The 17,249-nt window shown below is 34.5% G+C and overlaps 1 protein-coding gene across 1 annotated transcript in view; it reads left to right on the top strand.

Annotated features, from left to right (window-relative positions):
* The window catches only part of LOC134266906 (uncharacterized), a 63,977-nt gene extending 47,264 nt beyond the window's left edge, over window positions 1-16,713 (top strand). Inside the window, exons 21-36 of the mRNA XM_062749113.1 lie at window positions 177-289; window positions 633-834; window positions 1,138-1,297; window positions 1,468-1,630; window positions 1,815-2,038; window positions 3,806-3,808; window positions 4,828-5,228; window positions 5,760-5,870; window positions 12,955-13,068; window positions 13,821-13,934; window positions 14,198-14,311; window positions 14,541-14,654; window positions 14,940-15,084; window positions 15,397-15,672; window positions 16,097-16,262; window positions 16,550-16,713. Coding sequence (XP_062605097.1) covers window positions 177-289; window positions 633-834; window positions 1,138-1,297; window positions 1,468-1,630; window positions 1,815-2,038; window positions 3,806-3,808; window positions 4,828-5,228; window positions 5,760-5,870; window positions 12,955-13,068; window positions 13,821-13,934; window positions 14,198-14,311; window positions 14,541-14,654; window positions 14,940-15,084; window positions 15,397-15,672; window positions 16,097-16,262; window positions 16,550-16,669 — 2,540 coding nt within the window. The 3' untranslated portion in view covers window positions 16,670-16,713. The remainder of the gene's footprint in view (window positions 1-176; window positions 290-632; window positions 835-1,137; window positions 1,298-1,467; window positions 1,631-1,814; window positions 2,039-3,805; window positions 3,809-4,827; window positions 5,229-5,759; window positions 5,871-12,954; window positions 13,069-13,820; window positions 13,935-14,197; window positions 14,312-14,540; window positions 14,655-14,939; window positions 15,085-15,396; window positions 15,673-16,096; window positions 16,263-16,549) is intronic.
* Window positions 16,714-17,249: the final 536 nt, after the last annotated feature.

Below are 17,249 nucleotides of genomic sequence, written 5' to 3'. Positions count from 1 at the left end.
GGAACAGTGCTACTAATTTCATTTGAACATTTTATTAAATTCTGGAACAATTCGATGGGAACAGACTCAACCTTAGGACAAAACTGACCATCGTTGAATACTATTGGAAATGTTATAATTATGCACATTCTTTCTTAAAGCCATTCAATAAAATTATGCCTTTGGTACATTTTCAGGATTCAAAGCAACACAGAGTTTTAAGGCCTGTAATGCCCAGAACGATTTGTTATTGAGCCAAAATATGACAACAGGTTTCTTGGCATGTGACATCAAAACAGAGATACAGAAGGTAATCCCCCCTTCTCCTCCTCACACACACATACAATATAGAATACAATAGAATATTTCTATATATTCCTATTTATCCTTCAAGCTTCTGCAAATGAATATATGAGTTGTTCATCAAAGAAAAATAAGTAAAACACTTTATCTGACGTAAAACTGTTACTTTTTTGTCTTATTTATAGAGCTGATACAAATTTTGTAAAAATACCAACCTATTGCCGTTTCTGTCAACTTTATTATCATGTTCGTTCTGTGAAATAAAGAATGCCACACTGTTTAAGGCAGAGTGAATGACCAGTGAAATCAAAATTGCAAAGTTAATTATTTAATCTCTTTTTTTTTTTTAGAGCGGATCAGGAACAGGCTTGGCTTTCATTGCCTTTACAGAGGCCATTAACCAGTTGCCCGCTGCCCCCGTGTGGTCAGTGTTGTTCTTCCTGATGTTGCTGACCCTCGGACTGGACAGTATGTTCGGAATGTTAGAGGGGGTCGTCACCTCTATCATCGACATGAACCTCGTCAAAAACCTCCGTAAAGAAGTGTGTGCAGGTAACAAGAACTTGTTAATCATTGTAAACACTAATTATCATTATCAATATAAAATGAAGGTTCCTTTAATGTATTTAATGTTTAATTCTCATGAAATACATATTTCCTGAAAGAGAATTTTCAAGTGCTCCCAAAAGTTATGATTTATTTTATTTTAACATTTGTTATAACTTTAGATTTTAGTAGAGGTACTTCTGAACATAAACTAAGTGTACTTACTGTACTGTTACTGTTGCCTGGTTTTGTCTCTGGTTGTTAGATTTAATCCTATCGTGTTTACATTGCATTTTCCCTGTCTTCCAGCTGTCCTTTGTTTGGTTTCCTTACTGATCTCCTTCTGCTTTGCGGATTCAGCGGGCCCTTACATTTTTGTTCTGTTTGATGAATACAGTGGAAATATCCCTCTCCTTATCATCGCCCTTGGCGAACTCCTCGGACTGACGTACGCGTACGGACTAAAAAGGTAAGATATCGTACTAAAGAGTAATTATTGCAACAGATCATGACACAAATTTGTTAAAGCTATACTAACCACCTTTGAAAAGAATACACTTGAAAAGATAATGAAAAAAAAAATCAAATTTTACTTTATATTTTCAGTTGATAAATGCTTCGTTTTTCTCATTTCGAAAGGTTTGGTGACGACATTGAACTAATGACAGGACAAAGACCTAATTATTATTGGTTGATTATGTGGAAGTACGTATCTCCGTTGGTCATCATCGTCATTTTCCTCGCAAGTTTTATCAAATCCATGATCAGCAGCGCGACGTATGAGGCATGGATTCCATCCATAGTAAGTTTTAAAAATTTATTCGAGGAAATATTTAGGGACGTTTTTTTCTGTATTTTATTGCTTTTCGATTGCTTTTTTATTTGATCTATCTCTCCATTAAAATTGAATAGAAAAGATGACGTTACACAATGTTGATGACGCAGTGAGCTGTTTCTCTACAGTGTAAATTTTATTTTATTTTCAGGCGGATAATGTAACAACAGAGTGGCCAGCATGGTGCAAGTTTATAGCAGCAATGTTAATTATCAGCGCCATGGGGTGGATCCCCCTAGCTGCAATTGTGAAAAAATTCAATCTTGTAAAATGGGAACCGGAAACGCCAGCGGAGTTTCCGGAAGAAGAACTTGTTGCCGAGAGGGGAATAAAACCTCATATACCATCTGACAGAGAAAGGAAATGGCTTTACTGGTTAGAGAAGTTGTAAGAAACGAGATTGGTGCAATATAAACTGTCTCTGTGTCCACTTTTAGATAATATTCAATGTAAAATATTTTAGCAAGTTAATTTAACAAAGTTGCATAGATTATGATTTTATACTTTTATATGCAGAAGACCTTTTTACAGTACTTCCAGTTTATAGAACTAAGTTGCATCAATTATTATAGTTTTTGTACTTTTATACGAAAAATTGTTTTCAAGCCACTTCAAACATTTTTATGAAAATAAAACAATTTCCATTGCTTTTATAGGAATTATCATATTATGCAATACTTTAGTTTTTATGATATTGTAACATTAAAATATTTTATAGTTTTATCTATTTTGACTTATTAATCGCGACACAGAACTGGATTTTAGATTGATGCTTCCGCTTAGCACAATCTTTGAACATTTCTATTTCTATCTGTTTTCTTTGTGATAACTCATTGAAAGTTAGTTGAGTTGATTTCTTGAAAATTCTACCGGAATGTAAATTTTCGCTCAGCGAAAGGTAAAGAGCTAAGGAGGCCTAATATGCATGTAGATCTTGTGCATTCGTCAGTGGGCGGGGGCTATCGAAATTGACATGGGAGGCCTCGTGTAATTTAAATCTATTAGACAACATTTTTAAAATATGAAATTTATTTCACAATCAGATGGAAATGCATGCATAAGGAATCACTTTCTAGTTTGTCGGGTTTGCCAGGGACAACAACGGTAATTGGAAACGGTGGGTAATTTATTCACTCGTTGTGCAAATTATCCCACGTTTCCAGCTATCGTTGATGCCCTGGCATACCCAACCAACTAGACAGTGAAATCTCGTGCGTCTGTCTTAGTGACTGACGTCAGTGGACGGGGACTATTGAAGTTGACATGGTCGATATCGTTTAATTAAAATCTACTAGACAACATTTTGAAAATCTAAAATTACAATGAAACGAAAATATAAGTAATCACTTTCTAGTGTGTTGGGTATGCAAGGGCATCAACGATAGTTGAAAACGAGGAATAATTTGCATAATCAACGAAGACAGTGAGTTCTTAAATAGTATTCCTTAAATAGTATTCAAATTACCAATATATCCTATCTGCAAAAGTACATCTGACACGTCACAAGGTTGTACAAGGTTGCAAATTTGCACTCTGCAAAGTCAGTCATGTTTCAAAGAATGGTAAGCAGATAAATTTTTAGGGGATTGACTACAGGTACATTGTATATTGTATGCACTTTTAAAAGATCAGTAAAAGTTTGAGAACAGAGGAGGCGGATTTAAGTGAGAAAAAGCAGATCACAAAGCATTTTATATCTCTTTTATGCATTGAAAAAAAGGCGTTTTTCTTATTTGAGATAAATGATTTTAATCGTGAATCAAGACATTTGGATGCAAGCTTGCACTACACATAGGCATTAATATCATTTTGTCATGCACTTAATACCCGTAAATAAAAAGGCGAAAGTAAAAGAATGTTCTTCTCAAATCAGTAACAAGACCCCCACCCCTCCCTCAAATATTGGGAAATAATTTCTAAACATGCAGTTTCGGTACAACTTGCTGTTATTGATTGGTCCCCATCATTTCAGTCCAATCTAGATGAACCTGTATGGTACGAAAATTTTTTTAAAAATATTAAAACAGCTTCTTCAGTGACTGTAGTCTTTTGGAAGTTGCACCAGATGACAAGATGACCTGAAATAAAAATCTTCTAGCACTTAAGAAATCAAACCATAACATGCACTCTATGAAGAGAAAGCTGGTTCCGACTACAATTGTACCTGCAACTGGAAGATTCACAAATTCTTTTAGATGAGATTTTATTCTTGTTTGGTACTTTCATATTTTTGCGATTTAATTGTTCAATAAATCATGGTAAACGACCTTTCTCTTCTCTAAAATTTTATTCAACATATTAAAGTCGCCCGCATGGCGCATTGGTTAGAGCGTCTGCTCTAAAGTCGCGAAGTAAAGAGCTAATCATTATGTCGCGGGTTCGAATCACACTGTGGAACGTGGAGACCGGTGTTTCGGACGAGACCGGAATATAAATCGAGGTTGTCGCAGTAGGTGCTAGCACGAAAAGATCCTGCCTCCTCAATGGCCCTGAGTGCCGACACTTGCAGCTCTCTAACGGCAAGTGGTGTCGTCTCCATTTCAGTGAAAATTTTTCGAGAGGGACGTTAAACAACAAACAAACATATCAAAGAAAAGTCCATTTGAAATTTCAAATTTTAGAAGTTTAAAATAAGTCTTGGAAGCCCCGGAGATGGTTCAATATTCCGGAGGAAGGGGGGGGGGGGGTTCTGTCCACAAATACCTGTGGTACTTTCAAGATCTTTAATGTTTAAGAAAAAATCGTGTTAGTGCAATATTAAACGAGAACTTAAACTAGAACTTTATTTTCACAGATTTATAATTTGAACTTACTTGGGGGTAAATTTAGCATAAACTCCCACCAAGTAAATTCAAAATCTATAGAACATGTCACGTGTCGTGAACTCATTTTTTAAATTTTCTTATGCATCAAATCTTTACAGTAAAATGACAACTGTGTGCACTTTTCATGTGAAATTTTTCACCGATCTAGGTATGTCGAAATGTATAGTACTAAGAAGTTAACTTGGAATTATCTAACCTACATGACCCTTGACGCATGATTTTCTACGACTTTTTAAGAGATAAAGAAATCTGGCCAGAGTACCGCTAGATCTCCGTTCACAAAGAAGCCGGCGAAATGCTTCGCGTTTTCAGTTTAATTTTACTGCAGATTTCTTACAGTTTTTGTCAAACTACCCAGGCAGCGGACCCCTATGGATACAGAATCCATCAATTTGACGGTCATTGTAACCCCGATGGTACCTGCACCTATACCCTGACCATACCGGTCAAAGATTCCCTCGTGAATCCTCACGTCATGGACAACTCCACTGCCTCAGCTATGGTGGAACACCTTGCCAACCACGACAAACAGATTGACCAGATTCTGGGCCTTTTTGGCCACAATGTCTCCACTACTATGAATCTCATTGAAGAAGTCAGTAAGCTGAAGAAAGAAGAAGACAATTTGAACGGCCTGGTCAAAATTTTAACGGACGAGGTCCACAATCTGTTGACAGAGAACGGAGTTTTGAAAAATCAGCTAGCATATGTTAACCAAACAGTTCTTACAAAGCTTTCAGGTACGATGGGAAGTATTTTGGTTATTCTTATTTTTTATTTAATGCACTTTCACTTAATAACGTTGTGTTTGCTGAAGTTGGTCAAAGATAAGAAACAGTAAACCACAAAGAACCAAGTATTTGAATCGAACACGTTTAATGAGTGTTGGATAAGCACCCTTCATCAAACAAGATCATACTGCAATTATGCATTCTTGTTTGATCAGTTCTGGTCACAATCAGAGGTAACGAATCAGTTGAAAATTCATTTGGGGACATAATCAGTCCTCAGGGGATGCCCACTCCTCCACGGCATCGGATTCCACCTTTGAAGTTTTAGAGGTCCGTGTAAGCTCCGATTCTGATTTATTTACTGGCCTATCAACTTGAATACTACTCTTTACTTCCATATTGAAGTGTGTCATTTCATTTGTATGAACGGCTTCCAAAACACACGAGTTCTATAAAAAAAAAAACCATGTATCGTGAAAGCCTTTCGTTCAGGAAAATTTAAACTATTTATTTTCTCAATTTATTTTTCTCCGAATTCAGATCCATGTTTGGTGCGTCCATGTGCACATCAAGCCAAATGTATAGCCTTGTCCAACGGAAATTTCACCTGTGATTGTCCACTCGGATACAGAGGACAAACCTGTGAAGAAGGTAATGTTTAGTGTCCCGATCTGCTCTCCATAAAATGCATAAGAAATGTATGCTGGTAAAACTTTTCAATCAAAGGAAACGCTTCACTCTATTGCAACGATGTTATTGTTGTTATTTTTTTTATAATTATTATTTTTTTGGGGGGGGGGGGGGGGGCTTAAATCGCCTGTAAATCCGGTTATCTAGCAGTCCTCTTGTCTACTCTAGGGCAGTAGACCTTTATGGTTGCCCCAATGTTTATTTTTACAATACCATCAAAACTAAGTACGAGGGCTGTTAAATAAATGATGTCCTCGGTGCTCGGAAAGCAACAAAAAACGCTTTTCAAGGATTTAGCCTTAATGATTTTACTTAAATATTCTTTTTTAATCGAAACACATGTCCGTAACATTTTTATCCAATTTCTGATTGTTTTTAAAACACATTTTTGAACACTGCCCTTCGCATATTGGAATATGGCAGATCCTATGATTTCCTTGACTTGTTTTTTCTTTCTGAAAGATGTTTTTCAAGTTTGGAAAATGAAACAAGTGATAGGGTGAAATATCTGGCGAAATTTGTTGATTTGACAAATCATTAACTCTCTGTTTAGTGTTTATCCCCCAAACTACTTTACTCCTCGTGACCTGTGGGTTTGGACGCTGTCATGACGAAATTTAATGTAGTGGTTTCTTGATTTTGGTTCCATCCTCTCCTAAACCTTTCGAGTTTTTTTTTGCAAAACTTTGCTTTCTAGACTTCTCCAGAAATTGAACTGCCTCCCTGAATAAGAATTTGAACAACAAGACTACTAATATCTAAGAAAATGACATATAAAAACTATTTTTGTGCTTTTGAAATTCTTTGCTTTTTTCAGACCTTGGCTGATTTTGTCAAGTGCATCTTATTGTAAATTTGTTTAGAGGGTTTAAAGCAATGAAATCAAGTTTCACTATCTGTTTGAAGTTCAGACAAACGTGGATAACTTCAATTTTTGATTTATAAAATAATTGTTTAGATATTCTTACACGCTGTTGTTTTCACTAATTTTTCTAAAAATAAGGTGGACATTGAGTACTAAGCTTTCATACTGTCAAATGTTTCTTTAAAACATTGTAAACTAGTGCTAATTGTAACGGGAACCGTTACAGATGTTCCCCAAACGCTCCCCAACTCCCTTTCGGTGCCATATTCCCTGTAAGCTTCATTAAATAAGACAAACTCTGTGCATTTTTGACTTTAACAACGTTTTCCCAGAAGGATACCAATTATATTCAATTTTTAGCATTGCACCCAAGCGCATGTGAATGCATGTGCGTTATGACCATATCATCTTGTCTACACTATTTATACATTTTAATATACATGTACTATGTATTAAAGCATTCAGTCTAAAAGTAATAAAAATCACTCATTCAAGTGTATTTTTAAATATACTCGTTTCAAATGCACGCACGTGCGTGCACGTGCATAATGACTATACCTTCTTGTAGGAGTCCCTTATATTTATCTATGTTCTAAATCCCATCCTGTTTGGTTGAAAAACAAGGGAGTTATAGCCATTTAAAGTTTCAGCCAATCAGATTGCAGCACACGTGCATGCGCGTTATTTCATGACTTTTTTTTATATCATTTTGTAGGATATCCTAATGCATGACTATATTTTAAATTTCAAAGAATTTCGTCAAAAAACAAAGGAGAAATAGCCATTTAAAGTTTCAGCCAATCAGATTGCAGCACACGTGCATGCGCGTGATTTCATGATATTTTTCTATATCATTTTGTAGGATATCCTAATGCATGACTATATTTTAAATTTCAAAGAATTTCGTCAAAAAACAAAGGAGATATTGCCATTTAAAGTTTCAGCCAATCAGCTTGCAGCACGCGCACATGCGCATACTTTCATGAAAATTCTTATATATCTTGCGGTAGATCTTCATAATGTAGGACTATGTTCAAAATTTCAAAGGATTATGACAAGAAACAAGAAAGATATTGAAACTTTAGTTTCAGCCAATCAGAGCGAAGCGCACGTGCATGCGCGTGAGATCTTGCTATTTTGACCATGCTATCTTGTCTATACTACTAATGTATCCTTACATTATGAGTTTCAAAAAATTTCATCAAAAAATAGAAAAGTTACGGCAATATCCATTATATTGGTCATTTCACGTGTTGCACGTGCGCGCTCTTGCAAGCACGTGCGCGCAAAATGACCTTCGTTCGGCAACTCTACATAACATGCCTACTGACCCTAAAAAGGTTTCACCTAAGTCGGTTGTGTAGTTTACAAGATCACTCGTGGACAAAATTTTCCCAGGAAGAAGAAAAATAATAATAAGAATAATAACTAGTGCTAATTGTAACGGGAACCGTTACAGATGTTCCCCAAACGCTCCCCAACTCCTTTTCGGTGCCATATTCCCTGTAAGCTTCATTAAATAAGACAAACTCTGTGCATTTTTGACTTTAACAACGTTTTCCCAGAAGGATACCAATTACATTCAATTTTTAGCATTGCACCCAAGCGCATGTGAATGCATGTCTACAGTATTTATATATTTTAATATACTATATATTAAAGCATTCAGTCCAAAAGTAATAAAAATCACTCATTCAAGTGTATTTTTAATTATACTCGTTTCAAATGCACGCACGTGCGTGCACGTGCATGATGATCATACCTTCTTGTAGGAGTCCCTTACATCTATCTATGTTCTAAATCCCATCCTGTTTAGTTGAAAAACAAGGGAGTTATAGCCATTTAAAGTTTCAGCCAATCAGATTGCAGCACACATGCATGTTCGTGATTTTATGATTTTTTTTATATAATTTTGTAGGATATCCTAATGCATGACTATATTTTTAATTTCAAAGAATTTCGTCAAAAAACAAAGGAGAAATAGCCATTTAAAGTTTCAGCCAATCAGATTGCAGCACACGTGCATGCGCGTGATTTCATGATTTTTTTCTATATCATTTTGTAGGATATCTTAATGCATGACTATATTTTAAATTTCAAAGAATTTCGTCAAAAAACAAAGGAGATATTGCCATTTAAAGTTTCAACCAATCAGCTTGCAGCACGCGCACATGCGCATGCTTTAATGAAAATTCTTATATATCATACGGTAGATCTTCATAATGTAGGACTATGTTCAAAATTTCAAAGGATTATGACAAGAAACAAGAAAGTTATCGAGACTTTAGTTTCAGCCAATCAGAGCGAAGCGCACGTGCATGCGCGTGAGATCTTGCTATTTTGACCATGCTATCTTGTCTATACTACTAATGTATCCTTACATTATGAGTTTCAAAAAATTTCATCAAAAAATAGAAAAGTTACGGCAATATCCATTATATTGGTCATTTCACGTGTTGCACGTGCGCGCTCTTGCAAGCACGTGCGCGCAAAATGACCTTTGTTTGGCAACTCTACATAACATGCCTACTAACCCTAAAAAGGTTTCACCTAAGTCGGATGTGTAGTTTACAAGATCACTCGTGGACAAAATTTTCCCAGGAAGAAGAAAAATAATAATAAGAATAATAATAATAAGAAACAGAGTAAAAACAATATGTTCCCCAACTTCGTCATATTAATAAGAAACCGAGTAAAAACAATATGTTCCCCAACTTCGTTTGGGGAACATAACTACCCCCAAAATGATGCCTATTAGTTTTGCTATGTGTTTTAAATTTAATCAAACGTCATCAGTGACTATTTGTTGAATTTTCTCAAATATTACATTGGTTGTTGTAAGTTTTTGTCGCCAAGGACGGTACCCATTTCTGATGCCCATTATATCATTTTTGTTCATTGAAATTCAACTGCTCATGTGTCTATGAAACAGACATTGGTTGCTGTAAATTTCACATACCGGGTATTTCAGGGAATATATCTTCGGGATTCTTAACGAGTTTTACAGCAGCTTTCATGAAGCGTTTATTTTCGCTCTTGTTTACTGATTCTTTTTTTAATGCAGTGTCTCGAATAGCCCTTGTTTACCAGCTCCTCACAATGATACTATGTGATGAAAAGTGTCAAATAAATTGTAATCAATTTATGAAAGATTCAATCATGAGAAAACGTCAAGCTTAATGTCATATGATTTCTATATTGTATGTCAAAGAGCTCAGGACATTATTTATTGAACAGCCCTAGTAGTTTATAAAATCAAAATGAATCTGGGGGGATTAGGCGAGTCATATGCCCACACGGATTTTGTCGCTCTGTAAGCATATCGGAAATTTCATAGTCGTACGATTTACCTAAACATTTAAACTTTGTACAGCACTGTCCAAATGACAATGTACATGTATATTTTTAAACCTTGCGGTTATCGTTACAGTATATTTAACATGTAATGCTTTTCATACTACGTGTTAATTGTTCTATCAAATATTGTTTTTCAGGGGTTGGGAGATGGTACGCTTTACCTTTCCTTTTAACTGTGTTTTTTTGCATGCAGAACAGTCATATCGTGCTTGTCTACCCATGATTGTTTACATTTCAATCGTATAATGTACATGTAGTCTTGAACTTAATGCATTCAAAATGTTATATATCTTGAAAACTTGTTTAATATAGGAAAATATTAATTGACCGTAAAAAATTCATTATCTTAATTATTCAAATTGTTTTTACTGAAAAAATAGATTTATTTATAAATTTCATTCTGAACTTTAAAAAATCGTGATTCGAACACTCGCGACTAATAACTGGATACTTCATCACAGCCGCTATGACCACTGAGCCACGAGGTCTCACATTCATTGCCCTTTAAATAACAAACAGTTCTATATGTATAGCAAACTCAGAATTGGACCTGGAGTTTTTGAGAATATGTTCCGAAATTTAAGTAGGTAAACTAACTTTTTTATATAGAGTGGGTCTTCGTCCCATTTTTTGGGGGAAAATGGTGAGAGATACATCCTTCCATACCCTTTCAATATTTGTTTACAAAAAAGTGGTACGAAGACCCACTCTATATAAAAAACACAGTTTTAACATCCCATTTCTATCATTTTTACGGTTACTAAAGTGTGTTACCATCTTGGTGGGTTAATTACAATCAATTTCTAAGTAATTTGATTCAGGTTTTATCTTTACTGTACGCATATGGTTATAAATAATTCCTAAATTTAGCAAAAAGTGGAATTGTAAACAAAAATTAATTGATATTTTACCTGCCCTTGCGAAGGCATATGACTCGTCTAATCCCCCAGATTCTTTTACAGTTAATTAGTATATTAATGATTAACAGATAACAAGGATCACATGATAATAAATATTTAAAAAAGAATATTTGTCGAGAAAAAAATACTTATAAAAATGCATATACAAACTAGTACTTTTACAAAATACCAATTAATACAATAATTCAATAACAGCATTTCAGAGACCATTCTCGTCCATCTTGCACTTCATTGATAAACATACACTATTTCTACAATGATGGTTTTCACTAAAAGTACAGCATTAAAAATATGCAACATTTTTTTTTTTTTTTTTTTCTCAAAAAAATATATTTTTTAAAAATATTTGTTTTCAAATGATACTTTCTATCTGTTAATCACTGATGTATATTTATAAAGGGTGTTAAGAAAGTTCGTTCCACATTTTTCTTTTATTTTCGAAAAGAACAACAATGAGAAGATATTTACAATTTGTGATTTTTCATGTTTACAGAGTCCATTCTTGCTACTGATAAGTTTTTAACTGTTTTTTGTTGAATTAATAAGGGGAGGGTAGGTATTAAAACAGATGATGTCTTTTCAGAAAATCAGGGATGACGCATATTTGTGACATATATTTGGCACACAGGTCAAAATATCCTTTCAAATACTATGCAAAAATTATCAATTAAGTCTGAAAAATTTCAAATGACAAACCTATATTCTTTTTGAAAAGTGATCTATCATTGTTATACCTTCGTTCATCAGCTTGTCTGATGCAAGATAAGCTATGAAGAAACAAAAGTAAATTATCCTTTATTTTCACTCAAAATGACCAATATTTCTATCAATCGGGTGCTTTAAAGATGTTAAATATATTTTCATATGGAAGATAAATCCTTCACTTTCTTGCTAGAAATGAAATGCTTTTAATCTAAAGCACACTCTTGTGATTTTGTCAGACTTGAAAATTCATCTCTTTAGTTAAGCACTACTTTGAAAATTTTGAAAATATTTCATCATGGAACGAACTTTCTTAACACCCCTTATATTGTAAAAGTTTTAACTTTATAGCTCACATAGTTTTGGAGCTATTGTAAAAATAAATTTTTGAACATCTTGACCATCGGTCAAACCTTAAACTTTGAGGTTCGTTTACAAGTTCTTTCATACCAGATATTCTATATCAAACAAAGTTTCTTATCATATAAAAAGATAACCTCAGAAGAGGTAATGAAGTCAAGTGCCTGTTAGTGATGCATATGCAAGATCCATAAGTACTTTCCTTGACTAAAATGCAAGAATGACTGGCCTACAAATATAATGAAATTGTCTATTATATACCCTTTATGGCCCCATGTCAAGCTTATCAGTATTGATATTATCTACAAAGACCATGTCCTTATGGAGTGGTAATTGCAGTAGATTATACCTATGTCATAATTTTATTGTGTCTTGAGATTTCAGTTCTTTTCTGGCTATATTTTGTTGATTATTGAAGGAAAACTGTTTTCACTTGAAGAATCTGTGCTTAAAATCAAACAATTATTTTTTTTGTTCTGTATGCTTCCTACTGCCTTTAAAAAGACGCTATTGCTTTAAGTGGTTGTTAGATTTATAGAATAAAATATGAATACTATTTGTCAGACGTCCTTATTTGCGATACGATTTATTCATTAATTAAATTGAAGAAAACTGAACTTTTGAAGGAAAAAAAAACAATTTACCGATAAGCAATTCTGTATTTGATAGCCATTTCTTTTTTTTAAAAACGGAAATTGATGAATTTTTAAGCTTTGTTAATATACCCTTTATCCTGACAAGCAACTATCACATAAAAAATAATAGAGTACTAGTATATCTGCACTATACTTAACAGTGTTCTAACACTGGAGTCACAAAATTTTGAACATTGCATTGGTAGACGTCAACGAATGCCACACAACTGGAATCTGTGGACACGGAAGCTGTACGAACATCTACGGAGATTATGTCTGTAACTGTAACCCAGGATACACAGGACCAAACTGCACGATCAGTAAGTATCAGTCATCATAGCATACACAGGTCAAAACTATACAGTCAGTAAATATCAGTCATCATTACTTACACAGGTCAAAACTAAACAATAAGTAAGTATCAGTCATCATAACGTACGTGTACACAGGACGTACGTGTACACAGGAACAAACTGCACGATCAGTAAGTATCAGTCATCATTATTTACATGTACATTAGTCAAAACCATACAAACAATAAGTATCAATCATCATAACATACAATCAGTGAATATCAGTCGTCATAATTTACACAGATCAAAACTGCACAATCAGTAAATATCAGTCATTCTCACCTAATCACAGGTCCAAAGTCCAAACTGCACAATCAGTTAGTATAAATCATCATTACGTAGACAGGTCAAAATGATGCTGTCCATAAGTATGAGTCGTCTTACTTGACTACTAGTATCTGTAAGTATCAGTCGTTATTACTTAGACAGGTCAAAACTACACAATCAATAAGTATCTGTCGTCTTTAAAAAGGATAACATCTTTATCAAACAAGTCTCTCAATTTTTTTTTCAGGAAATCCATATATTTTTGTACCTTTTTGGAAGAGAGTACTGTTCATTTATAAATAGATATTATCATTTAGAAGAATATGATCTCCTTATTTTTCCTACATATAGTTACAAAATTTTCTAGATGATAACACCATATTTCTAACACTAACGCTGAATGATTTATTTAGGTGTTTCATTGTTGTAACAAGTTTTTAAAAATGTTTCAGACATAGATGAATGCGCATCAAATCCTTGTGAAAATGGCGCCTCTTGTGAAGATTTGATCAACATGTATCTTTGTCACTGTGCCCCGGGATTCTCAGGAATCCACTGTCAAATGAGTACGTATAGCATGAATTAGTTAATTAGCAAAATTTAATTTAAAAAAATATTGTTAATAAAAAATGTTAAATTGTTTATTAGATGTATAAAAATGTTCCGCCTTCGTCAATGCATCAATATGATCACTTAACCTACGGAGGTGTTCGATTTATTTTCTCTAGATATGTATAAACAAAATAAATAAAATACACACCCTCTATAATGCACATACATGTAAACTTTAAGTACTTTCGGTTCTTTAATTTTGGATTTTTTCCCACAGACAATGATGAATGTGAGAGCGATCCATGTTTAAATGGAGGATTTTGTTTGGATGATATCAATGATTATTATTGCGTGTGTGCTCCAGGATGGAATGGAAAAGACTGTGAAAATGGTGAGTTTTTCCTTTAATTCTTTGTTTTGGCATCTCTTTTTGATCAATGATTTTGCACTTTCTCTCTTCCACATATTCGCCTTTTCATATGGAACTTCACCTCAAAAACTGAGATGAAGAAAGTCTGTTATGTATGTGTCCTTCCTCTCCAAATGCTTGACAAGTCAACTTTGAAGTTATAAAATGACAATGATTTCAGATATAGGATGGCAAATTTTATCTATTTTAGACTTTGACGAATGCCAGAACAACCCTTGTGTACATGGTAAATGTGTGAATGATAATGGTACGTTCCACTGTGAATGTAACTCACCTCTCATCAAGGGAAAACTGTGCGACGAGGGTAAGTTTTGATTAATCTTCGGAAACTCTCCGCTGTTTTCACCGATTTTTATTTCTTAAAATCACTTAGTCAAATATCTTCCTTTGGGGGGGGGGGGGGGGGTCTTGGATGCGTTGCATGCAAAATTCTTTACATATTATCCATATTTTTTAAAATAGATAAAACATGATCAACGTTAGTAACATTATTCACAATTCTCTTTAATATGTGTATTCGCTCGGAAGTCTTCGGTTAATTCATTACATGCACCATAAAAAGCAAAACACTTTTTTATTTGGTATTTAGCTCCCAACAGAGACTGCGCTGATTTGAAGGCTTTCTGGAATATGAACAGAGACGCCGTGTATACTGTGAGGGAACCAAACAAGATGTTAACTCTAGCCGTCTGCGACATGGATACAGACAATGGCGGATGGACCGTCTTCCAAAGGTAGGAATTCGTTTTTGTTTCAATATAGAGAACTACGTGTGTATTGTACATAAAGAACTTTATCATTTATACGTTTTGAAGCCTTTTCGAGAATAATTGACATGGTATGTCTTTTTGCAAAGTTGACTCTTTATTATTCGTATATCAATTGATTAGCCAAATACTAGTACATATATATCTATTTTAAAACATATACACTGTACTACCAGAATATGAAGAATCTGACAAAGAAATTGAAATTGCTTCTAAATATATGAACAATTTAAAAAAAAACAACTTTTAAGTATATATTGCATGAATTTAATTTTGCAGACGTGTAGGAAGTGTTGTAAATTTCAACCGGAACTGGAATGACTACAAAGAAGGTTTCGGAAATCTTGGCGCCAGTTTCTGGTGGGGCACGGAAAGGTTATTCAACGTGACAAACAATAGAACCAATCTGGTGCTGAGAATCGACATGATGGATTGGGACAATAATACAGCATATGCAGAATATGATAATTTCTCGGTCGGCTCCGAGGCCGAGCAATTTAAACTGACGGTTGGTGGATATAGAGGAACCGCCGGAGATGCCTTGAATTTTTACTGGTTAGCATTCCTTCAAAGCAATACTTGTGATCTGGCATTATCCCAAGGGTTCTGATCCACTGGATTGGCCCCCTTTTTAGTTTTGTGTCCAAAATGTACATAAATTTTGATAAATTATTTTTTTGGTGTGGCAGTGGGCCCCTACTCCAACACCAAACTGCCCCCTCCTTTTTATCAAAATTCCTGAATCCGCCACTGAGAAATCCCTGATTAAGGAAGATGGGAATCTTTGACCTAGATCTAAAATGTTCTTTTGCTATACAAGACTTTCAAGTTTTTTTAAAAACATTTTATTACTTTTCTGATTATTTTTAACATTGATGGCAATAAACAGTTTTCAACATGGCAACAAAAATAAAATCTTCACAACATGTTATTCTAAACCATTTAATAACAGTGACTATGTGTCTTCGTTTATTTTTAGGAAGGTATTTTCACATAACGGAATGAAGTTTTCCACAAAGGACCGTGATAACGATAACTTCCGGACAAACTGTGCGCAAGTCTATCATGGAGGATTCTGGTATAATGGCTGCTGGGCGGCAAATTTGAACGGAGTTTATTATCACACGCCTGACTACAACAGCTCGGTATGTAAAATGCACTGCAGATAACCACTTTAGGAATGTGATCTATTAAGGAATCATAAAAAACTAAAGCACTAAGAATAAGTAATGAGCAGTTATTTTGGGCAAAGTCGGTCCAAAACGAAGATTATATATATGAATTGTGTGACTGAAAGTATGTTGCATGCTTTACGATCAAGGACCAAGGATTGAGGATAAAAAAACAACAGACACAACTCTTTGAATAAAATTAAAATCCAACTACATATCGTGGTAAATCCTATATATATATTTCTCTTTTTTATTTGTAGATCCATGACGGATTAGAATATTTCACCTGGAAAAGAACTAAATACTCCCTAAAGATGGTGGAGATGAAGTACAGAGCTGCCGATATAGTTCAATCTAACAATACAGCTACATTTACATAAAAAATATAACTTCACAATTTTTAGATATTAAATATGTTTTCCAGTTTTGTTTTCATAAATTAGCTATGATCTTTTCTGATCAACGTTTGTATTTTGTCCGTTGTAGTTAACAGTTTAGCTTACCTGAGTTCAAGTGAACTTTTCCTTTCATAAACTTTTGGCATTTTCATCTTTTCCTCTAGCACTACATAGCAAATTTTAACCAAAGGAAAAAATAGATAGGGGTTAGTTGAAAAAAACAACTGCTGGGTCTAACAGCAAGGCTGAGATTACCGGGTAGTCATTATTAATTAGAGATAGTTTTCGACAGACCCGAATTAAGGAATAGTTACTTCCGTTTGGGCGCCACAGGTCCAACATTCCTTTGATAATTCATGATTCACAATCGGCAATCCTCGGCTGACTCCGCTACACTCCATTCAAACTTCAGTGTGCGAGGTACGAGCCACCCGAGGAGCTCTGAGTGTATTTGTCATCTCCCTCGGGAGATGACACATTAAGATTGTATGCCGGAAGTAAAGTCCTAGTGTAAGCCTCCATTGATTTTTCGGGAATCCTCGATGTTTTACAATATCTCAAG

The sequence above is a fragment of the Saccostrea cucullata genome, unplaced genomic scaffold (genome assembly GCF_032062105.1).
Source record: "Saccostrea cucullata isolate Sc308-1 unplaced genomic scaffold, CSIRO_AGI_Scuc_v1 ctg243, whole genome shotgun sequence".
NCBI lineage: Eukaryota > Metazoa > Mollusca > Bivalvia > Ostreida > Ostreidae > Saccostrea > Saccostrea cuccullata.
Note: the sequence above shows the minus strand (reverse complement) of the source record. Positions and strands in the feature narration are given on the sequence as shown.